Here is a 27955-nt window from a genome sequence, read left to right on the forward strand (position 1 = left end):
GCCAACATGCCAAGACATATTTAAATTTTGTATATTCTGTTCTAAAGAAAAATGAAAAATATAAAATTAGATATTTATTAATAATTAAAATATTATTAAAAATAAATTCAAACTCACTCACTAATAATTTTGAATTTCATAAAATAAATATATTTAATAATAAATTATATACCGTTTGATTTCAATATCTTTGTCTTTGACTAAAAATTTCTCCAATTTTTAATAAATTTTTTAATAATGTTAATGTACTCACAAGGAAAGGAAATTTAAAAAAAATTTATTTATAAAAAATAAGTTTTATGTTAGAAAATTGATATTCTAATATTTGTTAAATTTTGATTGGGAGGGGAGGGGGGAGTAAAATTTTTATTAGCTTAAGATGATATTTATAAAAAGTCAATTTTGCGATGAGAAGGGATTTCCCATTCCCCCTTATTGGTTACGCGCCTGATCGTATTATATTATCATTATTTTGTATGTTCATATTATAGTTTTATTTTGTATTCATATAACATTAATAATTTTTTTGCAAAAATAGACAAAAATTTATATGAATGCTTAATTATTTTTTTTATTAAAAAAAAATAGTGGCCCCCCTGAGCAGGTGGCCCCCTAACTGTAAATTCCTGGCCACGGCCCTGCTTTTTACGGATGAATTGTGCTCCTAGATTAAAATTTTAAATCTTGGATTCTAACCTAAAACCATGAGATTGGTAATACTAAATACTAAACTAGGTTTCGCTTTTTAAGGTCATCAAAATGTTTATAAATGAAATGAAGATAAAATTACACTATCTTTTATTTTAATAAAAAATAGAAAAAATCAATAACGTTTAACGCATACATCTGCATTGACATACACCCCTAGAGTAATCTCTTTAACATTAAAAGAGATTGGATATCCCAGCAAATTCAAGAAATCATCTATATGATTATTTAACCGATAATGAATATAATGTTGAATTATGATGGTTGTTCTTAGAATAATCATGTCTGTTTTGATGGACATTTTAATCACTTAGTCATCGCATGTGTTATGAAAAATACACTAACCATCGATAATGTAATTATAAAATTATCACGTATTCAGAACTTTTTATGTTCTTTACATTGCACCTCATGTACCATCAACTTAAATCCTCAATTAAATAAGATACCATCTTTTATTGTAAGGCTATATGTTAACTATTTAAAATAAATATAATGCTTAGATTCCATATTCTGTAATAGATAATTATGAAAGAATTTTTAATCTTAGTACAAATATTCTCAAAATATATTGCAAAAACCTAAAAATTATATTCTTGGAATTTACAAATCTTGATAATTTATTACAATTATGTACAGTTATTGACAATCATGGTAAAAATTTTAAAATTTATAACCTATAATAAAACCTAAGATTCTCACATATTAACAAATCTTAATGATGGTTTACCTATTCCTGATTTTTTTAATCTTGAAAAAGAATATAGCCTCTTAATATTGAATCTGCAAACATGGAAGGTTGTGGATATTAACAAGGGATATAATGTTTTTTTTTAAAACCTTAATTATGTTTTAATTTTTTTTAATTACTAGATCTGTTCATCATATCCTGAAAAATTACCTATTCCATTTTCAGTAAGTGAACATACATTATTTAAATGTGCATCATTTAGAAATAAAAACCGATTCCCAATTTTATCATTCATATATCCTGGATCACAAGTTAATTTGCCTTTGAATCAATTTAAATATAAGTACTGATAGGGATGCCTTTTAAGATCAGCTCAACCATTGATTGGACTTAATAATACACATTGCAAGTTTGATGAAGAATATCTTAATTATATATTGCCAAAGGGAAAGAGAGGATATATTGTAGACACACGATCTAATTTGGCTATTAACAATGCAAAAAATTTAGGTTTATGTCAAAATTGTTATACAAAAATTATCATCTAATTGAAAAAAAAGTTACATTGATATTTTTTATTAAAAAATTTGTAAGTATATTTTTTAGGGACCTATTGAGGTTAAATTTTAGAGCCAACTTAGATAGGATTTGAAAAATTATCCCATTTTTAAACTTTGCCTGATTAGTCTGGCTTGAATTAAATCTTGATCATTTTATCTATTATATGATTATCCAAATAATTAATTATAAATTTATTTTAAATAAATTAGCCTGTTCTATGATATTTTAGGTAAAATCCAGATTTGTAGATTTTAATATTACCCCTTTAAAGAATTGTCATTTTATCCCCCCTGGGTTATGCCTGCAGGCCTTTGATATTTTTTTAAATTAGTATAATTTATGTAGGTGGTGGAACAGAGCATGAAAGTAGGTACCCCCAATGGAAAAAAATCTACATTCCTATAGATATTACTTGTTTTCAACAATCCTACAAAAAATTGACTACTGGTAATATTCAATAAATATTTTATTATGTATTATATACTTAATTTAATTTAAAAAAAAGCCTTTATACATTAAAATACAATTCATTATTAGTTGAATACTTTTTTAAACAATAATTTATACATAAAAAATAGCCATTTTGTTGATAAAAAATAATCATATGAAATTTTTTCACATTAATATTAGCCTGTTTAGATGTCAACATAACATCTGACAAATGGTTATCGGTATTGGAAAGCTGTAATTGGTTGTCACATCTTCACACTTTGCTTAATGGAGCAAAAATTTTATCAGATTTACTCAAAAATACAGGTATTATTCATTACTAGAATAGTGGCTTATTTTTTTTTCTATTAATAATTGTTGGTATGCTGAATATGCCACTGCCTTATATATAGATGGCACATTTAGATAAATGTTCGATGTATTTTTAGCAGTGTTGTTAAACACGATATATAAAAATAAACCAAACCATGATAAAAAGATATAGATCTCCTACACTTGCTACAACATAATACAAGAATTTCCCTTTTGTTTTTTGAACATTCTTCTACCATAACAGAATATAAATATTTTGTAGTATTTGTTCATTATGAATTAATATAAATATACAAGGATATAAATTGCAATACTTTAAAAAGTTGTTATTTATGATAATTATATTTAGTTAAAAATGTTTGAATATAAATCATTTAGCACATAAATTATAAGTAGTAAATTAAAAAGTAATAATAGTGAGTTATGAATATATCAAATACATTTATTTTATGCCATAAATTGTATCCTTTATCAAATTATTGGGGGAACCTAACCACAAATGATGCTCATAATCTCCCAATCTGATATTTCTTTTAATATTTGGCCTTTTGAATTGATTAGAATTTATTGGATGGTATAATGATTGTACGGAAAAGGATATACATAGCAATAATAGACATACCAATAAAATTTATTTTTATTTTGGCCTATCCATAATATTTCTACCCTGGCCCCTTTTTAAAAATATTTTTTACACAAATTGCCCAACCAGACTCGAATTATTTTTATTATTAATTTGCATAATTCAAGGCAGGCTAAAAAAGATGTTTTAAAAACTCCAGGCTGGCTTGACCTGAAAATAATATATTGTGTAAATTCCCCAACCCTTTTATGATCTGTTTCCAGACAAAACGTTTTTTTTTGAACACCTCAAATTTTTTTTAAATTAAATATTGTATCATACTAATTAATTTCAACAAATTACTACCCTTTGTTTTGCGATGCTCGAAAACCTGCCTGGGAAACCACTTATGAAAAACTCTCTGGGAAATGGTCTAATAAATATTTTTCATCAGTTTCTCAGCCCAATATCTTTTTAGCGTTAGGCCTGCATTTTATCTCTAATTCTGATATTGTAAAAAATGAATATTAATTTTTTAAGGATCTCCAATATTAATTCATGGTACAAATGGCACAGATGCTACCTTGCAACTAACATCTTTGATACAGATCCTTTTAAACCCCGAATGTCGCACGTTCAAAGGGTTAATTTAAAAATAAATTTAAAAAATATGTTTTATTTTTTTTAAAAAAATTCAAATTTCAATATTACTATTATTTTAAAAAATTCTTATTTTTAGTTTTCAATCCTTGATCCAAAGGGAATGGATATGGGCTGGTCATCCTTTCAGGGATAGATGTAGTTCAGGGCCATTCGCTCTTTCCGATACAAGCAACAATTACATGCCTAACACCACGAACAATATCGATCCACTTTTAGAATCTTTAAACAATTTTACCAATTCTTCTACCAATTTTTCTTCTTTCCTTAACCCTAAAATTGACTCAAAGAATGAGAATAGGTAAATATTATTATCATTCTAAGAAATCATCTCATAAATTTAAAGCCGCATGGGATTGTTCCGATCAAATACCATCTTACCCATCTAAATATTATATATATACTCTCATGGAACTAAATTTTTTCATTTTTGACCTTTTACATATTATTTATCTGGGTGTATTTAAATCATTTGAAAATTTTTTTAAAAAAAGATTGGATTTTGTATTGCCAAATTTTAAACTTGGGAATTTAGGAATATAATTTTTATGCTGTCTCATTTATGTGATATCTTATATTAACGAGGAATACTTTAATATTTTTTATTTAAATAAATAAGAAAGTACATTTTAAACATTTTACAAGATTGCTTTATAAATTACAAAAAATTTTAATTGCAAAATTACATGCGTGGTTGTGTATAATGCATAAAAGACGTTGAAGATGAGGAATACTATTCGTATAATATCTGATTTTAGAAAATATTTTAAAGGATCCTCTCAGATTTAATCTACCCTAATGATTTGAGGGTTAAAACAACCATCCAGTGCAAAGAAAATTTTAGAAATAATCATTTTGCTTTAGAAAAGATCCTGGTTGACATAATAGTGAGGGTGACAGAACACACTAATAGTGTTCAAATATATTTAATAAATGGCGAATACATTATGCTAAATTTATGTAAAAGTCAAAATAATTTACTAAAAAGTTTTGAGTATTAGATTCAGAATATATTTGGAAGATTCCAATTTCAATCACATCCTTGGATGTATTACGAAAAAATCATCGAACATGTGAAATTTTGTCGACGATAACTGCACATCTAGTGTTAATAATTAAATGCCAAAACAAATCAGAAACATTTACAATGTTTTCGCCTTCCTTATTAAATAATATGTCGAATCTTGAATAGAGGAGATCCTAAAATGTAATTTTTTATGTGATATTACAGAAATAATCTTTAATCAACTCGTTGGTATACAAGCTTCTGTAGAATGGATCCTCTTTTGGCCTATTCAAATTCTAACTTGAAAACTGGCCAAGACTAGAAAAAGATAGAAAATTCTTATTTTAAATGTTTTATTTTAATAATAATAATAAATCTTGTATGTTTAAATTTTTATATAAATAGAAATGCTAGTTATATATTTGAATGTCAAGAATAGAAGATCAAATAAATTGATGACGAAGATTTATATACTTGAAAAGGAATCAAGAGAGTGGATATAATCATAAATATAAAATATCATTTTCTATCATCTAACCTATGGATTGAATTGGTATTGTATTATAAATAATTTTAGGGCTGTGGCGATACTAAATATCGGATCGGGCCGATACCTGTAAAAAATCGATCCTATCTTTTTACTTTTCTATTTTCTAAATAATTTTTTTTAAAACAATCCAAATACACAACACCCCGTGAATTTTATTTTTTTTAAAAAAATAGATTTATAGTATTTTAAAAGTTTTTTTTATAAAAATAGAAAGGAACACTCAAAGTTTTTTTTATTTAAAAAAAAATAGATTTATAGTATTTTAAAAGTTTTTTTTTTAAAAATAGAAAAAAAAACACCCAAAGTTTTATTTATTTAAAAAAAATAGATTTATAGTATTTTAAAAGTTTTTTTTTATAAAAATAGAAAGGGTTTTATTTATTTTAAATCTTTTTAAATAATAACGTCAATTTTATTATTTATACTATAATTAAAAGAATTTTTTAAATTTGGTATCTGAATTATGGAAATATTTTACAAAAGACAAAGATAATTTTGCAATTCACGGGGAGGAATAATGAAAAATTCATTTAATACTATCAATATCCGTAAACATTTTTTAATTATTGTAGAAATAAAAAAATTAAATGTATAATTCGATTTTTGCATAAAAAATATTGATTTCTATTACATTTGGTTCAAAGGGGGGTGATGAAAAATCAATATAAATATCGGATCGAATCGGTGAGAAATATGTGGATTGGCACAGCCATAAATAATATAATTATTTATTACAAGAATATCGCGAACATCATATTTTAAATAATCTAATATTTCCAATTCAAAATCTTAGGAATCATTATTTGTTGAGTTTATTTTTAGAACAAAAATAATTTACCATTTTTAAATAAATTTAAAATACAATATATCATTTGTATTTAGGGCCGTATCGATCAACAAATTATCCTTAAGATTTTTATCGATCCTATATTTTCTAATATCCTCCTCAAATCGTTCAGATAACTGGAATTTACCCGATAAATGTTGAATATCGGATAGGGAAGATTGGCATAGCTTTGCTAATATGCCTATCTTGTTGTATAGCATATATAACTTTAAGCCTACCTCTTCGCAGACATTAAAATTTGGCACGAATCAGAGAAAAAAAAATTTGCATTTCTAGTAGAAATATAATTCACTAAAAAATTTATTTATATAAAGCCACTTTAAAAAAAAATTGCGTTTTCGTATTTAAAAAGGTAGCAGAAATTTCAAGGAAGAAAACTACTCAACTCTTCCGCCCCACATTATAATTGCTCTAACACTGTCATAGCATATTTATTTACGATGTATCTTCATTTATTTTAAAACTCTTTCCACTTTATCTACTTTTATGGATTTATATTTTTCCGCAACAATAAATTACAAAAAAAAATCTTTATTTTTTAAAGTCCCACAGATTTTCAAACTACGACATCCGCTTTCAAAAATCTTGGCCTTTGGTTTGATTCGTACCTCCGTTTTCCTTTTCCAGAAGAAGCCACGCCACTTGTCCCCGATAAAATTCAAATTGGTGTTATTACAAATACAATGGACAACGGAGAATTTAGCGAAGAAATCAAAGATAATTATACCTATAAAAAGGACGATAAATCCTCAGGCGTTAACGTATTAGATGGAGGAGATACATGTATTGTGACTGGTAGAGCCTCTAATGAGCTCAATTCTGAAGTCAGCGATGCCAATGAAAATACCTTTGTTGACAATATAAGCATCGTGGATGAAGACGTAGTAAATAATCCACAAATCGCAGTCGGTTCTGACTCATCTTCGAGCGATTTTATCTTTACCGTCGAAGACGGGCTAAACGACAAAACCGAAATCGAATCTGAGATCAACCCGATAATGCAGCAAGGCTACACCATTCCTTTGCAGGCCCCAACATTCACCAGGCAAAAATGCAGTCTAAAATCCTTCTCGTCGTCTTCTTCCCACTTTAGTGCCGCCACTCAGGGACCCAAAACATATTCTAAAAAATATATCGGTCATCATAACAACGAGAAAGCTTTTCATTCTTTCCATAAAAATGGTAATAGTAATATTTATAATTACCGGAATGATGAAAGCCATTCTTCCAGTTTCGAAGTCGTGAATTCTGTCCTGCCCCAACCTAGCACTTTACCTTCAGCTGCTTCTCCCAAAAAGATGAGCACAGTCGATGGTAATTTCGCTAAGCCCGGTAATTATGCTAGTAATGGTGTTGGAGGCGGTGGATTTTTGAATAGAGCGAAAACTAATTTCCTACAGTCGATTCTCACTGGAACCGGACATATGAAGAGTATGAAAGGTCCAGTGATCATATTTTTTTAAAAAATTTACATAATATTAATCGTTTTTATGTAAATATCCAAAGAACCCTATATTAATCAAGCTAAGATATATCAAAATAATTTATTTACGAATATTTTTTTTTGATTATTTCGCCTACAGGTAATACTCGTAACTGGAATAGCGAGAAATCAGGTATAAATTTAAATAATGATTAATTTTTAGTGCTGTATCGTCGGTCTAGGAGTGATTTATTTGACTTTTTTAATTTTTGATAAAGTTGTGGATTTTAATTGATTAATTTCCCTTAAATGTGTAAATAAAAACTAGATTTAAAAGTATTAATTTTTGGCCCCGTTAAAGCACTCTCATTTTGGGTTATTTTCATTATTTTTAATGCATTATTACGATATATTATCATATTCTATAATTCCATTAAGCACCTGTTTTAAATTATATAAAATAAATTATTATAAAATATATATGGAAAAAATTATCAATATTGACAAAGTTTTTTATTTAGCTTATAATTTTTTTTATATTATGCCATTGGCCCTCTGGAAAAAGAATATTCCACCTTAAACAAAACGCCTTTGCTCACGGAAAACTCGTTATCTTCCTCTTTATCGCAGCCTAAAGATTATGAAAAGGACCAAATAGTTGCCAAGGATGACGAATTAGTGATAACCGCTCAAAATGTAGGCGTTGCTTCAATGTTACCTCATTGTGATAACGATTACGACAAATCTTTCATAGGGCTTAAATTCGATGGCCAAAAATCGTGTGCCATTTCTTCTAACGACGTAATTAAGCGCGACACTGGTATAAATAATGGCACCGGAAAACTTGGCAAGAGTCTTATCGGTGCTAGTTTTCAAAGTTATAAGCAAAATTTTAACACCCTTCTCAATTCCAACATTATCAACCCTTCAAATGCAAACTCTACCAATAAAACGAACGACGCGTTAGGCGTGAATGGGATTGAGAGAAACGCGGGAAATAGTAGCGACAATATTTGTCCAACTTTTTTGATATTTTTGGATTGCGTTTTACAGGTTTTACATATAAAATAAAAAATTTAACATAAATTTTTATTTGGATAATTATTATAATTTTTTTTTAAAAAAATATCCAATCCGATGAACAAGTACCAGGGTTAATTCTTTATATCGTTAATGGTGCAATTAACTGAAATTAAAATGATATGCCATTTAAAAATTATTTTCTGTATAAATCCATGCTAGATGACGTAATTAAACTAAAATTAATGAGATTAATATTGTCTTAGTGAATTATATCAGTGTTATTTAATTCGATTATTTTTTTTATTATCATTATAAAAATAATTGACTTAATATATTATCAGAGATCTGCAGCACGGGCAGGGCCGTATTTTAATTTTTTTAAATATACATGGGCTGGGCCTAAAAAATTTTTTTTTAATATATCCGGGCCAGGCCTAATATTGTTGAACCCGGGCCGGGCCTTAATATATTTTATAAAAAATACATTATGAGTTAATGGTTATAAGATTATATTATATTATAGTTATGATTAATATAATATGGGTGATGGTTAACACTACCTAACACCCACAGATCGATCAAATTTTTCCTGTCAATTAAATTACGCAATAAGAATTGAATTTTTTATAATTCAGCATCCAAGTCTATATTATATTTTACTACATTTAAACAAATAAATAACAATTAAATTCGCTCAAAATCTAAAGTAACTAATTAATATATTTTTTATAATTCATCATCTAAATCTTTAGCTTATATTTTACTACTTAAACAATCAAATAACAGTTAAATTTGCTCAAAATCCAAAGTAACTAATTAATTAATTTAATTTAATTATTTCATATATTATGGCACTAAATAATACCAATGATATAATCAATAAAATTAAAAATAATGTATATTCTTTTAAAACTAATCATTTAAAATCCTAAATATAGTCAAAATTTAATATCATAATAGACGAAAAAAAAAATATAGGATACGTACAATGTAAGAATTGTTCCAATTTATTATCTTATAATCATAATCATGGTTCATCTCAAACATAAATTTGATGGTAAATCCATGAAAATTAATAATTTTTTTTACACCTGAAAAACAGACCTATAAATATAATCTAAAATATTTAAAAGAAAAATTTATAGATCATTCCTTAACTCTTTGTGCAAAATATATTATGCCTTTCGAAATGATAGCTGAGAATGGGTTTCTTGAATTCAGCAAGGCTCTAATCGATGTTGGGGCAAAGTATGGTAAAATAGATGTCAAATCATTGATTTCACACACCACCACTCTATCACGCCACTTTAAGGAAAAATGTGAGAAAATAAGAAACCATTTTGTTGACACTTTTACACCAGTAATAAAAAATCGATTTATGGCTGCTTCCACTGATATATGGTGCGATGACCATAAAAAGAACTCGTTTATAACAGTTAACATGCACTATATATCAGATGACTGGAAGTTAGTGAAGAGAAACCTATTTAAAATTTAAAGAAGTGTCAAAGACTAGCAAAGTAGTTAAGGATGAACTATTAAAAAATTTTCACAATTTTAATTTTAACAGTAATGATTTTATTTATATAATATTTGTTACAGACCAAGGTAAAAATATTATAAAAGCATTGGAGTTAATTGAACGATTAAATTGTTGTTGTCATATATTAAACACAATTTTAAGAAATTCATTTAACTTCAAATATTTGGAAAGTAATGCCCCATTAATAAAATCAACAATAGATAATACTAAAATATTAGTGGGGCATTTAAAACAAAGTAATAAATGACAGCATTTGAAAGCCCTTTATCAAGATATAAGTCCGCTGGAACTACTATATGCTCAATTGTGTTTATTCTCAAAATGAAGAAATTATAAAAGTTCTTCAAGAACATGGGGGATCGGAAAAGTATTATATTTTCCGATCCTTCAGGATCTAGTCAATATTTTTGAGAATTTTAACAGAGCTATTGTTGAGTTACAGTCGGACTCTTGTACTCTTTTTAAAGTGGTAATTTGGTATTATGAACTTCTTGAAGTTTGTAATACCTTTCAAAGCGAAGAAGGAGAAATAAAATTGATTTTACTTAATATAAAGCATTTTTTAATTGAAAAATTTGTTTTACACAAGTATCATTTTATTTTTATTTTTCTCTGTCCCAAATTCAAGCAATTACTTATGTTGTCAGGGACAGATTGCAAGATGACGGAAAACTATATAAAAGATTATATTAAATTACAAGAGGCTCAGGAAGTTAATGAAATACCATCGACCAGTCGAATTACGACTGTTGCTAAATAAACTGAATCGTTTTATGACAAATGGGGCGATGGTAATTCTGGTAATATGTACCCGATGATGAATATAATAATTACATAAAAAATAGAACATTTAAGGTGGATAATTTGTTAGAGTGGTAGGCAGCTCACCAAAGCGAATTTCCAATTTTGGCAAAACGGGTATTGGCAATTTCTGCTTCAAGAGCTAGCTGTGAGCGCGATTTTTTCACTACTGGGAGAATTCTTGAAGAAAGAAGAAGTTATCTTCAACCTGAAAAGGTAAATATGCTTCTCTTTCTTCATGATAATTTGTGAATTTTTAATATCTTTCTTGAGTATAGGGTTTCGTCAATCATGCTGGTTTTTTACTTTGCAAACTGTCAAATATTTATTGCATTTATTATATTTTACCTGAGTCCTGAAAGTTTTTAATCCAACATTTTTCATTTTTTTTTTACAATATTTTATAATACAATTATATTAATATTTATGCAATTAGATTATATTTTCAAAATACTATTTATATACATGCATTTTTTTAAATAGCGATTTATTTTTATTTTATAAATTAAATAGTAATTAAAATATATTATATTCTCAAAATATTTTCCATTTTTATAAATTAAATATTAGTTTTATTTTTTTTAAATGCAATATAAAATATAGTATATTCTCAAAATATCATTATACTTCCATTTTTTAAAATATTAGTTTTATTTTTATAATTGCAATATAAAATATAGTATATCCATTTTTATAAATATCAGTTTTATAATTTTTTATAAATTCAATATAATATTCTCAAAATATTAGCTTTTTACCATGTTTTTTTTTAAATACAAATTAAAATTATCACAAATACAATCTTTTATATTCAAAAATATTATTTGTACAAATTTTTTATAGTATCAATTTGTAATTAAATTTCTGAATAAAATATGTAATATACTTATTAAATGATAATACTCGCTAAAAAATATGGTATTTTGTATATACTAGGTCGAATATAATTTTAAAAAATTCCGAGCCGGGCCTGGAAAATTTTTTTAAAAAAAATCTGGGCCGAGCCGTAAAAATTTTTTTTAAAAAATATCTGGGCCGAGCCGTAAAAATTTTTTTTAAAAAATATCCAGGCCGGGCCTTAAAAATTTTTTTAAAAAAATATCTGGGCCGGGCCGTAAAAACTTTTTTAAAAAAATATCCGGGCCGGACCGGGCTTAAATTTTTATAGCCAGACCGGGCCTAGTGCCTCTGCAGGTCTCGGATATATATATTTATGTTAAAAATATCACTTATTCTTTTATTTCGATGGAGAATATTGCAAATAAAGTTTTGGAGATATTAAAATAAAAAGAAAAAAAAAATCTTAATCTCTTATTTTTGTTCATTCACTAAAAACCTTTTTTTAAAAAATAGATGTTCTACAACAATAAATAAGTCAAATTTTTTTGATACTAATTTTGGGTTGGTTTCGCTGATGGTAATGGCAGATGCTGGCGTATCCATGCATCACATATAACTAATGATTCATTTAAATAACAAGTTAGATTGTATAAATTCTCGCCATCCTTTAAATTCATCCTCATATATAAAAGTCTTGTTGATAGAAGTATTAGATTCCTTTGGAATGGTTCATTTTTAATTTAGCAATCGTTATGGAAAGGAAGGGATACTTTTCTTATAACAAATTGAAAAGAGAAGGCTATAAGAAATCGGAGATGGCTTTCGCATATTCTGCAGTGGAAGACTAAATGGCTATACTAGGGTTGCAATTCCGTGTTGCCATGAGGTGAGAGAAATAATGTCAATGTTAAATAGCGAGTTATAGGAGGATGATACTAGTGGAGATGATTGCTGTCAATTTAATCTCCACATTTTGGTGGATATGCACCTAAACAGAAGATAGATTTGTTTTTTTAAGTAGCCTCCCAGAAAAAGCAAAATAAAATAGTGAAAGGGGCTTAAGTGGTTTGGGTGTTGATACAAAAAATGAATAAAAAAATTATGAAAGGTATTACATCATTGATTATTTCTTACATTCATTAAAAAAGATGAGCATTAGATTTACATGTAAGAGTGGTGAGGCGGGAGATATTTCGTAGTAATTGATCTTAATTAGGATTGTAAATGTTTGTGAAAAAGACGATCATGGATAATAAAAATGTATTATGGAGGATGCTACACGTTAGTGACTTAAGTGAGGCGAAAAATAATTTGTTAAGAAAAAGAGGAAAGTTCGGGGACACGCAACATTTTACGTTGGAAGATTTAGCGGTGCGCAATCGCAAACTTAGCGATTTTCTTAAAATATATTCATTTAGTCAACGATGGATTAGCGATCAATTTGAACGATATCGTTTGAAATGCAGTATTTGCCATTCAACGCAACCTCAAAAAACGCTTAATTTTGGAAGCGCTATTTAGATTTGGGGAAATATTTTATTTAAAATATAAAAAAAGTGAGAATTTTTTTTAAAAAAAGTAAGAATTTTTTTTATATCGATTTCCGGAAATTGATTTTTTTTTATTGCTAATTAATAATCTGTCATTCAAATACTTGATTAATTTGAACAATTATTTATTAATATTCAACTTAATCGAATAATTAATACCGATCTTATAGAAATAATATATTTTATAATTCGCAAGAAATAGTAAAACCCGTCTTGAGGAAAAAACGCACTTAACCCTTGGATAATCATGCCAGTTTTTATCAGCAAGGAAGCGGACAAAACTTTAAATTGGTTTAAATGAACCGAATACGAACAATTCACTGTTCGATTCATATTTATCTTTGTATATGCTTAATCCATAGTTGTTTAGTATTCAACTGGATTCAAATTATTTTGAACGATTCGACATTTGCCCTTTATTATTATTTATATTACTAAGCTAATGCGACAATTCCCGACTTCGTTTGAATTCAATTCCGATTTTATTCTGTCACTATTCCAACACGCCTATTCATCTCCATTCGGTAAACTTATGTAATTTTATTTATCCCCAAGTCTTTACAATACGAATATCTATAAAACATACTTTGTCCCTTTTTAGAAAAAATCTCGCTTTTTTATTATTTCATACCAGCGTTCTTCAAATGAACAATTATATATTTTTGACTATGTTTTTTTTGGGCGGTAAAATAATCAAAATGGGCAATATTTTTATTATCAACAAATTAATCTTTTGAGTTTTTAAATTTTTGGGCAGTAAATTTATCAAATGGTCAGTATTATTTTATCAAAACAATAAACAATTTGGGCATTATTTATATAATATTGAGCATTAAAAAAAATTAAGTTGAATTGTAACTAAAATTGTATTGTACAATATTTATTTAAATATCTTTTTATTATTAGTTATCAGTATATAATATGAAAATTAATATATCAAATATGAAAGTTAGTGAAATAAGTAAAATACCAAAAATGTTATGGAATTGCTATTTTTTATTTAAAATAATTTTTATATCGAAATCAAGAATATTTTATGGAAATTATCGTATATTTAATATATAAAAATTAGTAAATTTACAAATATAACAAAAAGCTACAATATCAAATCACACTTTATTATTGCATTGAATTGTGCAAATCTAAAAAATAGAAAATTCATTATAAATGTTTATTTTAAATAATAATTAAAACTTACATGTTATTGTACAACAGAGCCTTTAGACTTTTAAGGTCAACCCCTGCTTCATCTTTGCTCTCTTGGAGCGTCTTTGGCAGTGGAGAGGTTTTACACAGGGATCCAAACCTAACGAATATCGAGGTTCGGTTCGTAAAAAATAAAAATATGTTCTGTTCGAACCTCTAAAACCGGTTTACTTAATTCAAACCTACATTCGACTTATGTATAGGGAAGAATTTTTTTTTTTATTTCATCATTAAAATAAAGAACACATTCATAAAAGCTTCATTTTTATTAATTGCACATTATAAAATAATATTTAATTTATAAATATAACAAATAAATATCAATGATTAATTTTAATATGAACAATATTTAACTTTATTTACTTAAAATTATTTTATTAAGCCGTACAATTAATATATTTTCATTCGTCTCACTCAAATTACATCTATAAAGTGATAGTATAAATTTTATTGTTGAAAAACATCCTTCAACACTAACATGGATAGCCGACTCTGCCAGTATGATATCAGACAATTTATATAACTTCTTTTTTTAAAGAAGACTTTCTACTAAATCCTCTTCAGATGAAGATACATTAACCGGCGTTGATTCACCTTATCCTCAACTCTTATAACAAAGTTTAATTCCATGTTATGCTATATTTTAATAATATGCCATCTAGCCTTGGTTTTTTCTTCTTCAGTCCTTCTATATAATAGAAATTAAAAATAGCATTAAAAAATCTTATTATTTTTTATGAATGGATAGAAAAATATATAAAGTATAATAAAATTATTAATTATATAATATTTTTAAAACATATCTTAAATCTAGATATAGGCATGATAAAAAAGTATTGTTGTTGAAAAGTTGTTTCTCTCCGAAATTCTTAGCATCTATTGAGCCATCAAATGGTGAAGGAAAAAAGAAAATTTCTAATTTAGCTTTTAGCCATATGCCATAAAAATCCCTTAAAGTAAGCTGCTCAAGTTGTATCTTGGTAGCTACTTTAATTGGTTTTAGGATATATTTATCAACACTATAATTGCTTCCTATTCCGAAGCTATAAAATAATCACTTGTATGATACTGAATACTCCTCACACATATCTTTTAATTCATTCAATCTCTCTAGCATGTCATAGGTCATCTGTGACAATCCAATATAGGTATTTTTAAGTTTAATTTTTTTTAGTATGATTGATATCTATTTCGTCCTTCTTGCAGGCAGTACGAGCTTTAATAATAATATTAGAAACTGAGCATAATGCATGATTTATCACAAGTTCTAAGGTATGAGAAGCACATCTTATATTTATAATATTATATTGAGAATCATTAAGATTGATTGTTAATTCAACATATACATTTGTGAAATTAGTAGAAACATCATTAAAGTTATCTATATTCTGTATTTGTTCCTCTTCATCATTTTCAAACATTTGGTTGTGATAATCACTATCCTCCATTTTTTGTCATGCCTATATCTAGATTTAAGGTATATTTTAAAAATATTAGATTATATCTTATATAAATTTAATTAATAATTTTATTTTACTTTATATATTTTTCTATTTATTCATAAAAAATAATAAGATTTTTTTAATGATATATTTAATTTTTATTATATAGCAAGTGCTTCTGACTGAAGAAAAACAAAGGCTAGGGAGCATATTATTAAAATATGGTATAACATGGAATTGAACTTTGTTATAAGAGTGGAGGATTCTATTGAAGGTGAATCAACCTGTTAATGTATCTTCAGCTGAATAGGATTTAGTAGAAAGCCTTCTTAAAAAAAGATGGTAATCAAACAACATCTGCTACAAAATACAGATTATAGAAATATTTTAGTTGAATTTTCTAAATAACTTAGCTTAAATAAAAATATGAATATTTTAGACTATTGGGGGAAATCAGAGTAATTGATACCCATAATCATGTAAATTGTCTTATATCATACTGGCAGTGCTGGCTACTTAGTGTGGAAAGATGTTTTTCAACAATTAAATTTATACTCTTCACCTTATAGATGTAATTTGAGCGAGACTAATCTTGAAAATATATTGATTGTGCGGCTTAATATAAAATTTTTAAGTAAATAAAGTTTAATATTGTTAATATTAAAATTAATCATTGATATTTATTTGTTATATTTATAAATTAAATATTATTTTATAATGTGCAATTAATAAAAATGAAGCTTTTATGTATGTGTTTTTTATTATGAAGAAATAAAAAAAAATATTTTTTTAAAACGGGATAAAGGTAAACGTTCTCTAAGAGTATTTTCATCTTTAATTACCCGATTACTTGCTTCTAGTGCATTGTTTGATGCTAGGTGTAAAGTGTTTAAAATCTTCATACCATGTGTTGTTTAAATCTAGCCATTCCATTTCAAAATATTTAACAAAATCAGGAACTGCTGATTCCCATTAGCAAAAATAACTTGGTTTTGAGCTAATTGTAATTTATTAATATCATCATCTCAGCTTGATGTAATTTTGGTACTAGGGAAAAATTAAAACTCCAAATAAAAAAAATTGGAAAATTATTTATAAACTGCCCAAAAATTTAAAATATCTATCAAATGTGTTTTATACTGCCCATTTTTTAATTAAAAATACCCGAATAATTTGTTCTGTATATTTTTAAAAAAAAACTGATTTAACTTCGTCACAGCTTCGCCAAGCTTATTCTGTATCCTTGTTCAACGTATTATTTGGACGTTAAAATTAGTGAACCTTTTTTTTGCTCGCTTATTTAAAATGGAGGATTTTGTACTTTTTGTTGTCACGGTCCATATTATATATAATTAACCTTATATTAGAGCAAGAAAGGGGAAATATATTTTTTTTAAAAGGCTTTTTGGGGGACTTTTATATAACATTTTAAGATATTTTATGTGAGTTACTTTACTACATCGCATAACAAAATTTAAGATTTAACTATAAATTTTTTTAAAGCAATCTTTACAGGCGCGTAACCAATGGGGGAGGGGGGGGGAAGGTAGAAATCCCCCCCCCCTATCGCAAATTTGACTATTTTCATAAATATCATTTTAAGCTAATAAAAATTTTACCCCCAGACCCCCCCCCCTCACCAATCATTATTTTACAAATATTTGAATATCAATTTTCCAACATATTATTCAAAAATATTAATAAAATGGAAAAATATTTAGTCAAAGAGATTGAAATCAAACGATAATTTATAAATAAGGCTGAGCATGAAAAAAAGTAATATGTCGTTAGCAGCGATATCATTATTGAATTCAATTGATCAATCAGAGTTTATCATTGCTGCTAATTGCATCAATAAATTATTTTTAGCTCACTACTTTGTAGAAATTTACAAAAATCAAATTTAGATTTGGTTTAGGTTATTGATTTGGCGGAAAATATTAATGAACAGGTAGATACAATAAGAATGAATGTAGATAAATATTTTCATAATATTTATCTAGACGTTGAATCGAAGGCTAAATTTTATGATATAATACTAATTAAACCTCGTCTAGCACCTAGGCCATTATTGAGATGAAAATAAATATTGGCTCAACTGAAGAATATTATAAAATATCTATTTTCATCCCATTCTTAGATACTTTTTTATCGCAAATAAAAGTACGGGGTTTAGATAAAAAACAAGTCTTTAGCAATCTTCAAGTTTTATTACCCAAAGATCCTTCTTCATTTTCTAAACTATTGGTAAAATTAAATATTAAGAAAAATTTTATTCCTATGGGATTGATACTGAAATAAATTTAATCAGTGAATTCGAATTGTGGTATAAATATTTATACGTTTAGCTATTTTACCTGAGCATGCTATTGATGCGCTCAATCGGTGTAAAGAAACCTTGGCTCAATTTCCTAATATTTCGAAGTTGTTTTATATTCTTGCATGTTTGCCTATTACAACATGTACGAATGAAAGGACTTTTTCCAACTTGAGAAGGTTGAAAACATATTTACGAAATATTGAATCTCGGCTAAATGGGTTAGCTCTGTTAAATATACACAGAGATTTTGTTCCAACGACAAACGAAATAATTAAAAATCTTGTATTTGATAAGAAGTTAAAAAAACTTGTTAATTTAATTATTTTCTAGTCAATATTTTAAACTACTATTAGTATTTTCAATAAAAAAATTATATTCTACTTATATTGTATGAGAATTCAAGCTAAGGCTAGTTTTTAAAGCAAATTTTATAAAAAAAATGACATTACACTTTATTTCATCTTTACATTTAAAAAAACCTTTACATTTAAAAAAACTTTATTAAATATAATATACCTAACTTGAAATAATAAAAAAGAGGCTTGTAATATCCTATCCATAAGCACGAATTAGTAAATAATAGTTAAAAATAGAATTATAATTATTATTGAATTATGAATAATTTAATAGAATAGCTAAATAAGACCCGGCCGAAGGCCGGGGGAAAGCTGGGCGAAGGCCAGGTAAAGGGGGTTTGGGGGCGAAGCCCCAAAAATTTCCCCCCCCCCCTATAAGAAAATCCTGGATACGCCACTGAATCTTTATATACTATCAAATGCCCGAAAGAAAATATGGTATTAATAATACTTTAAAGAAAAGGCTCTAATATTAATATCTCAAATTTCGCTGAGTATAAATTGCGCACTGCGCAATAAAAAACGAATACAGGGGTTGCTATCCGGTCAAACTCCGTAAATCAGTGAAAATAAAATATAAAATAATTTAAATCCAAAATAAATGAAAGTTATACAGATTTAAATTTGGGAAATGGTATTTTTTTATGTCTGATTTGGGCTAGGGGTTAGTTGTTACATGAAATAATTCGGGGCTAGATTAATATACCAGCCGCAATTCTCGTAATGGAAATGATTTTAAATCACATATGCGTGTTGTCTTATATTTAACTCACTTTCCACATTTTTTATTAATGCGTTTGTTTAAAATAGATACGTTTTCTTGGAATGATTGTAGGAAAAGAATAACGCGCATGCCTACTTCCAAGAATATCTCATATTGGTAAATGATTTATATTTTATGAAATGTCGTTAATTTTTTTTTATTTGGCAAATTACATAAGATTCTTAATATTAGCCTATATGTTTTAGATTAAATTATAAGGCTTTGGTGTAATTCGGGAAGGGTGCGAAAACACCAATGGTAAAGGAGAGAGCATAATATGTTAGCTTTGATATCATATCAATGAGTTAAATAATTTTATTAAATCTTAAAGCTTGTTTTTTTAGCGGTAAATAAAAAAAAGACGAAAAACCATTATAAAAAAGTGTGCTCATAAAACCAGTTTTGATCGCTTCACTAATTGGTTTCATAACAATATTAAATGTATGAGGAGTAGTGTTGTTAAACGGCTCATTTTGAGCCGATTTTTAAAAACGGCTAACTCAATATTGTAGATTGAAAAATATAGCCTAAGCCTTGAGATTTCGCCAATAGATGTCCAAACCTTTGTTCCTTCTACACACAAAATTTGAGTTAGATTATTCTGGATGAAATAGTGAGTTAGCCGTTTTTAAAAATCGGCTCAAAACGAGCCGTTTAACAACACTAATGAGGAGTTAATGACATTTCATTTTTAAATTGGGCGGTTTTATCAAATTTACAAAATCCTGAGACTGCTGTAAATCAAACTTATGATTATAATCTTAAAAAAGTGACCACATTAGCGGATTGTTATCACCCTTGTAATTATTGTTATGTTTGACCAGAACCCGATAGGTTATAAATAAATAACTTGGATGATAATTTCCATATTTGGAAACTTTAATACACTAAATTAATTGTGATTTGTGTAACATTTTTTTTTTTAAAAAAAAAATTATTTTTGTTAAATCAGGCATTACGTCAATATGAACGATGTTAAAATCGGTTTTATGAATATATTTTACGAGTCTCATTTACAAAAAACGCGATGGGATTCTCTAAATTTTGCCGACGGCTCATTAGATCTCAGTACTAATCCTCAAAATATTGTAAGACTTTAAGCTTATTATTTTTTAAAAAAATATATTCTAACGAAAATATTATATATACCTTATAACTTTGTGTAGTTGGTTTTAAAATATTAGATTTTTTACTTTTATCCTTCATCTTATATCCAGTAAGTTAGTGGTTGTTGTTAAACGACTCGATTTTTAAAAATGGCTAACCCAATATTTTAACCAAAAAATGTTACGTTAACCTGAATTTTACTCGTGGGTGGGCAGAAAGGTATGGACATCTATTAATGAAATCTCGATGCTTGCGTAATAATATTTTGGCGAAATCTTAATTTAAAATCAGTTAATTCGAGACGTTTAACAACATTTCCAGTAGCCTTCTTTTGAAGCTTTAAATTTCATATAAGGATTAGTCATTTTGTTTATCAGAATTAATAGAATTTTACTGTAAAAAACATAGGATTTATAAGAAACTCTGAAATTTTATTTTCTTATATTTCACGTACAAATTTTAAATAATAAAGCAATTATCTTCGGAATTATTTTCTCTGTGGACCATGTATGACTATCCCAATGAAACATATCTCGATTTAGATATGCCCACTCCGCCATTTACGAAATACGCTTTAACGGAAAATTTATATCGAAATATGTCGCAAGAAATATCCATGTTGGAAGCTAAAATAAAATTAATCAAAAAATGTTTATGATTTTTTTTATAAAATGATTATATTTTATATTATTTATTAAATATTATTATATAAATTATTAACATTAATTATATTTATTATTGAATATAAAAAATAAAGAAATTTATTTGTAATAATAATATTCTTTTCTCATTATTTTACATAAATATTTTCAAAATATAATAATGGACTTTTAAAATTAAATGATTTCCATTTATACATATTTAAGATTAATCATTAATTTTAGTGGAGAAGGGGAAATCATCTATGTCTTAATAGGAGGAGGTAGAAACGGCTATATTATGAATTCTGAGACACCGGTAGTGATAGCTAGGCACTTTGAGTGCTCAGAACTCCTTATTTAATTTTTTTAAAACAAACAAATAATATGTAAAATTTATAATGATTACACGATGCGATGTACCTATTATTTGCTTGCTTTTGATAGATATTTAGCGATACTTGCTTAATAAGGCCTATTACATTTCCTGTTGCATGATAGATAATTTGATAATAATTTAAAGTCCCTTTTCATCTCCATTTCTAAAATTCGGCCAAATAAGGTCCAATTTTAGTGATTCTCCAATCTAAAAATTTTTTATTTAAAATAGTCATCTTCTGGTGACGGCCATGAATCTTTAGATAGTTTAAAATATACCCTAATATTTCAAAGTGGTTTTATGTTTAAACAAAAGTGCCCAAGATTGTTGTTTTATGGCTCTTTTGGCTAATTAGTTTGATTGAAACCACAGGTATAAATATATTGTCGACTAGATGTGAACATTTTAGGAATTTATTTTTCCGCTATACCTAGTGGGTGGTAATTATTATTTGATGTGAACAAAATGCTTATACACGTGAAATCTCATTACATGTGTTTCCCTATACCAAGGATTACCCAACAGGCCGCGAATTATTAATAACAGAAATATCCCATGGTTAAAGTTGTGAAGGAACATTTGCTATGAATAATGAATCGTGTATTATTTTATTTGCCATACATATTTATATTTATTCACGAGACAATGGAGTGGACATCTAGCTTTAGAAAATCAACCATTGTCCCACATCTTCACAGTTGTAGATTTTAGATGTGTCTAAGTCAAGCCTGGTAACCAAAGTATATCTAAATTCCTTATTTGTCAAGATCTTTATTTACATTGTATACGCTTAACCATTCGTGACCTGATTTATCCATTACCAATGAACGAATACCTGTGCTCTGATTTGTGTCATTGCTCTACAGTAGATGATAGACGGAGACACGATTACAGTATACGAATTCTTGTGTAAATTAGTACATGGATAAATGGCGCCAAAGGACATGCTAGCAGACCAGCTTAACAAAACATTGTTTAACATGATTCTAATTAATTTAAGAATTCCATTTTGTTTTTTAATAATGGTGAAATAAAAGGATCTTAGGAAATGGGTAATGGTGATCGTAAGCCTAGTTCCGTCAGATTTTGATGGTAGAGTAGTTTACAACCAACCATTTTGGTATATTCTCCAATATCGATTTAAATTTTTGTTCATATTCTAGAAGTATAGATGGAAATAAATAGGCGACTGCTGAAGCAGAATTGTATATTGGGAATGTTAAATTTTTTTTAATTTAACAAAATGTCTGACGGGAAAATAAATACTTGAGAATATAATCTTTTGAATTAATCATATTGTTTTCCAAAAATGTATGGATACCTGAAGATCTTATTAGAACTGTGATTTTTTCTTTAATCAGTGATTAAAATCAATAATTGGGAAAGAAAATTTTTTAGTCGAGTAAATTTCACATTTTTTATAATTTAAGGACAAATTTAGCAATTTAAAATGATGATATCTACAACTTTATTATTTAACTGATAGGACCGATAATGTGCCATCATCCAAATACCAAACATTGAGATCGAGATTATGGTTTATATATTTCGAATGATGTTGTTTATAGAAAAGCCGATTAAAGGCGGACCAAGTGGATCTCCTTGTATTCCTTGTGCTGAAATAATAATTTGATTTCCATATTTTAATGTAGTAAAGGTACAGTAGCTTGACTGGATATAGTTAAAATAATATAGGAAAACCTCGAAGACTCTTTGAAAAGATAGGAATTAAAGGATTAGGTAAACCTATATTACCTATCATGTTGCAGAGGTCAGCCTACCCTGCAATCGGATTAGAGAGCAAGAATTTTCGATATATATAAGCTGAGCTAGAGCGGCGTGATTACAGCCAATCTTCCTGCAGAGTTTAATAATAATGAATAAATTACTTCGGAACTTCGTCTAAAGTTAATTTGATCAATAATGTCTTTAATAAAGAGAAAGGATTGTTATTAACATTAGCTGGATGTTTGGAAAGCAGTTCATTAAAAATTTGGCCTGTGTCAGGTGAAATTTGTTTTAAAAAACATTTTAAAGCACTTTTGCCTATGAAATTATTAATTTTTTTTAAATATAATTTTAGATAAAGATTCTTCTGAAAATTGTTTTTTACTATTTATAATAAATTATTTATTACCCACATTAAAAAACATAGGCGTATCCAGGATTTTATTATTGGAGGAGGGGGCACATTTAGGGCGTATATTTTATTGCAGATCTTTAGGTAAAAATTTTGGGGTTTCACCTTTATTTTTTTATAAAAATGTTTCATTCTAAAAATTTTGAATTATAAGTCGTTATTTTAAAAGGATTTTATTTGCGAATTTTTCTTCATAGGATATTTTTGTGTGGGGTTTGTAGGGGTAAAATCTTTATTAGCTTAAAAGGATACACGGGAATAGACAAATTTACGATTGGGAATGGGGGGTTCAGATACACGCCAGCTAATAAATTCCTTATATTTTACTTAAAAATAGATAAGCAACGTATTCCTATTGTGTATTAATAAATTATCATTTATAATAAAATATTAACTATACAATATTACCGTCATTGTAGGGGGGGCACGGGTGCTCGAGCCCCCTGAATAGCCCATTGAAGCAAAAAAATTTTTTTTAATGGCTCCCTAAAATCCCCTTGAATTAAAATAAATTTTGACAGCCCCCTGAATGATTTAATTTATAATTCTATTAAGTATTATATATAATTTTTTAATTTTATCATTTAAAAATTAATAAGATTATCTAAATTTTTATTAAAAAAATGCTATTTTAATAATAAATTAGATCATATTAATACATATAAATTAAATTTCCTCTATGCCATTTACAATCATATTCTGAAACACTTGAATTTTAATCAATTTTTATTTAAATTAATTATTAAATAATCCACCCTTAATTAAATAAATATAATCATTTATTGATTGAAAATTAACAAATTTAATATTGTAATTTACAGGGTTCAAAATCACTAATTAACTATACTATTTAACTCCCATTTCTATGACTAAAAATGTGGAATACTATATGTCATAAATGATTAAAACACAGAGCATAATATATTCTTCAATTTACTTTTAATATATATTTGTAAATTCATTTATGAGTGAAATTATATTAAGAATATCATATATTTATATAAAACTTAATGAATAATATAAAAATGGAATAGAATAAAATGTGTGATTGTATTGAATAAGTTACGGAGGAATTCACAATATGAAATTATAGTCTTGAATATTAAAATTGGAACGATTATGGTAATTTACAATATATTTTTATATATTAAAAAAGAAAAACAAGTATCCATCATAAAAGAAAAAAAACAAGTAATCACAAAATGAAAATATATATTAATTTATATATATATTTTGTTGCCTTATACAAATAAATTTTACTGGACTTTAAATATAAATTATTTAAGTATTTAAATATATAATAGTTTAACTGAACTTTAAATATAAATTATTTAAATATTTAAATATTTAAATATATAATAGCGCATATGCAACAAAACTATATCGCAATTTTAAAATAATACTTTGAACGTTAAAAGTAAAACATATATACATAATTTAAAAATATATATTAAAAATATCATGTAAACTATTTGTAAATTAAAATCTATATAAAAAAAACTGTATAATAAAAAAAATAATTAGTGTAGTAAATTGTATGTTGGGTGGGAGGAGGTGAAGAAATAGAGCCGTGGATGGCAATATTATATTTTCCCGCACTTTAATAAACTAATCATAGAATGGACAAAAATTATTCGATCAATTGTCTAACTTTCATAGGCACTGAAATTATCTATATAAATCAACTCCAAATATTGGGCGCCATCGATCTCTCTTTCTTAACATTTAAATTTTTCTCTTTCTTGCTTCTTGGCAATGTCTTATACAACTTGTTATTAATATTATGTATTTATATATTTTAGAGCTTAATATAATTTTTAATTTGGTTATTGTGAAGTTATTAGGTTATCCCGCCCTGAATTTTTCCCCCCTTATTATTGTAATCATTTCCTTTTCCATAGTCTTCTATTAAATAAAAATTTTGTAAAGGTTTACTTTATTTTTTATACGCTTAGCTGTATTTTATTTTCCCTTCAATTTTTTAAATCCTTTCTATTATAATGTCCATGTCAACTCGTTTTCCAAATGTGCACAGAGATATGGAGGTAATTTTTTTTTTTTTTTTCCTATACAGTTTTAAATTTTATTTGTTTTTCTGTATTAAACCATCTTTATCTTTATCTTTTTCACTTTTTATTTTTTTTTTCTCTTTTTCTCTCTAAGTTTTTTAGGTGACCTCATCTTCCAACATTTTGGTCTTTTTATATTAAATCTCGGATCCCAGTAAACACTCCGGATAAAAGGTTATTATCTCGCTTATTTATTTTTCTCTCCATAATTTTTTCTTTTTGTCACTTTCACCCAAATTTATTTTATAAAAGATTTAATTTTCTTAAGATATATAGGTAAACGGAGTGCATTGCCCTCCCCTTTTACAATATCGTCAATTATCTTTTGAACACATTTTTCTAAAAATATGGTTATTAATGATAGAAACATTGTCAGAAGATGCTAGGAAAACAATTATAGTTAGCAATTTTAAATATCTTGACGTGAAAAATTATATTTAAACAAATATTAATTTCCTTTGATCTCTGAAAGTAACACTATTATATTTTCCTTCCTGATTTTTAATTTTTCTAATATCTCTCCGGAACTCCTATTTTATTCTTTATTATCCTACACTCTCCGAATAAAAAGATAAAATATTAATAAAAAAATAAATAAATAAATTAGAAAAATTAATTACAATCAACATGATAGGGAGAAGGAAAAGTAAAACTCACAAAAAACTCTTTCGCCTACAAAAAATATATATATCTCAATACATTACTTAAAAAAGCAGACATATTTCTCAATTAAATCATTACCGTATAATTTTTGTTCTAATAACCCGTGCACATTCTTAATTCTTATAAGGCGAACTCTGTAAGTTAAAGGTAACTATATCAATGATAATTAACTTATATAATTTCTTAAGTTTATGGACCTTAAATATATAGAAATTGTTAATATAAATCTACGTATTGTGTACCACTTAGGTTAAGGATAAATTTTACACTTGTACAAATTTTTAAGCAGATTGACTCTAACAATGTTACGCCATATTATATAACATTTATACTATTCGAATAAGATTGAGTATCTTAAATCCCATGGCGTGGATAAACTTTATAACTTAACCATAATTTACAATTATACTTCTATATTGATCATAATTTCTTATACTCATTTCCCTCCTTCCTGGTGTAGAATCGCACGATAATCATAGAAATGTTTTTTTATATACAATGAAAGACCATAGTATTAGGATGATTTCCTTAAATATAAGATCGCTAAGTGACAAACTCACAATTCTTAGGCAAACTATAAACGATCAACGATACGACATCCTCCTTCTACAAGAAACTCACTTGAAAGAAACGGAGGTAAGAAATCTCTTAGAATACACCTTATACTGCAGCTCGAATGCTGAACATGTTTGGGCAGGTGTAGCAATCTTAATCCATAACAAACTAATTAAATATGTAAGCTTTAATCCAATTTCCAGTCGCATTTGCTGTCTTACCTTAAATATTGGTTACTAGATAATTCACCTGTTCAATATTTATTCACCACATAATAATAAAGTTTTTTACATAGAGCTGGAAAATATCTTAAAAGAACTACCTCATCGAGATAGTATCATATTAGCTGGCGATTTCAATGCCTCGGTTGGGAAGCCTAACAATTCTACCTGCCTCGGGAACGCCACTCTAGTACAAAGTACGAACACTAATGGCAAAAAACTAATAGAAATTGTGAACACTTCCATTTGAAAATAGGAAATACCTTCTTCAATCATCCTAACCATCACACCATGACCTACAAAAGCCCATCTTTTGGCACTACCTCACAAATTGATTTCTTTGTAATTTCCAACAATATATTTAAGTGGGTGAAGGACATAAGTCATCAGCAAACTGAACTTCACCTTATTTACGGACCATTACCCACTAGGATGCGAGCTAAGGATAAAAAATACCATTTTTCCAAACCGAAATCAACATAGCCACCTTAACTCTACACACTTCATAATGAGGAAAGACTTGGCACAGCTGAATGATCCGGTTATAAAGGAAGAGTTCATCACCAATC

General features: G+C 27.0%; 1 protein-coding gene across 1 annotated transcript; it reads left to right on the plus strand.

The window, feature by feature from the left end:
* Window positions 1–1036: 1036 nt before the first annotated feature.
* On the plus strand, window positions 1037–27869 carry LOC135924453 (uncharacterized). The gene is made up of 19 exons (XM_065459510.1): window positions 1037–1168; window positions 1212–1362; window positions 1403–1533; window positions 1582–1710; window positions 1753–1909; window positions 2306–2407; window positions 2591–2716; window positions 3825–3927; window positions 4024–4245; window positions 6892–7787; window positions 7931–7963; window positions 8336–8823; window positions 13967–14051; window positions 19662–19731; window positions 20567–20702; window positions 21194–21371; window positions 27116–27397; window positions 27449–27583; window positions 27643–27869. Exons 1-19 carry the CDS (start codon window positions 1037–1039, stop codon window positions 27867–27869), a joined length of 3783 nt encoding a protein of 1260 aa, XP_065315582.1.
* The last annotated feature ends 86 nt before the right edge of the window (window positions 27870–27955 follow it).

This window comes from Gordionus sp. m RMFG-2023, chromosome 2, assembly GCF_954871325.1.
Source record: "Gordionus sp. m RMFG-2023 chromosome 2, tfGorSpeb1-WG-v2, whole genome shotgun sequence".
Classification (NCBI taxonomy): domain Eukaryota; kingdom Metazoa; phylum Nematomorpha; class Gordioida; order Chordodea; family Parachordodidae; genus Gordionus; species Gordionus sp. m RMFG-2023.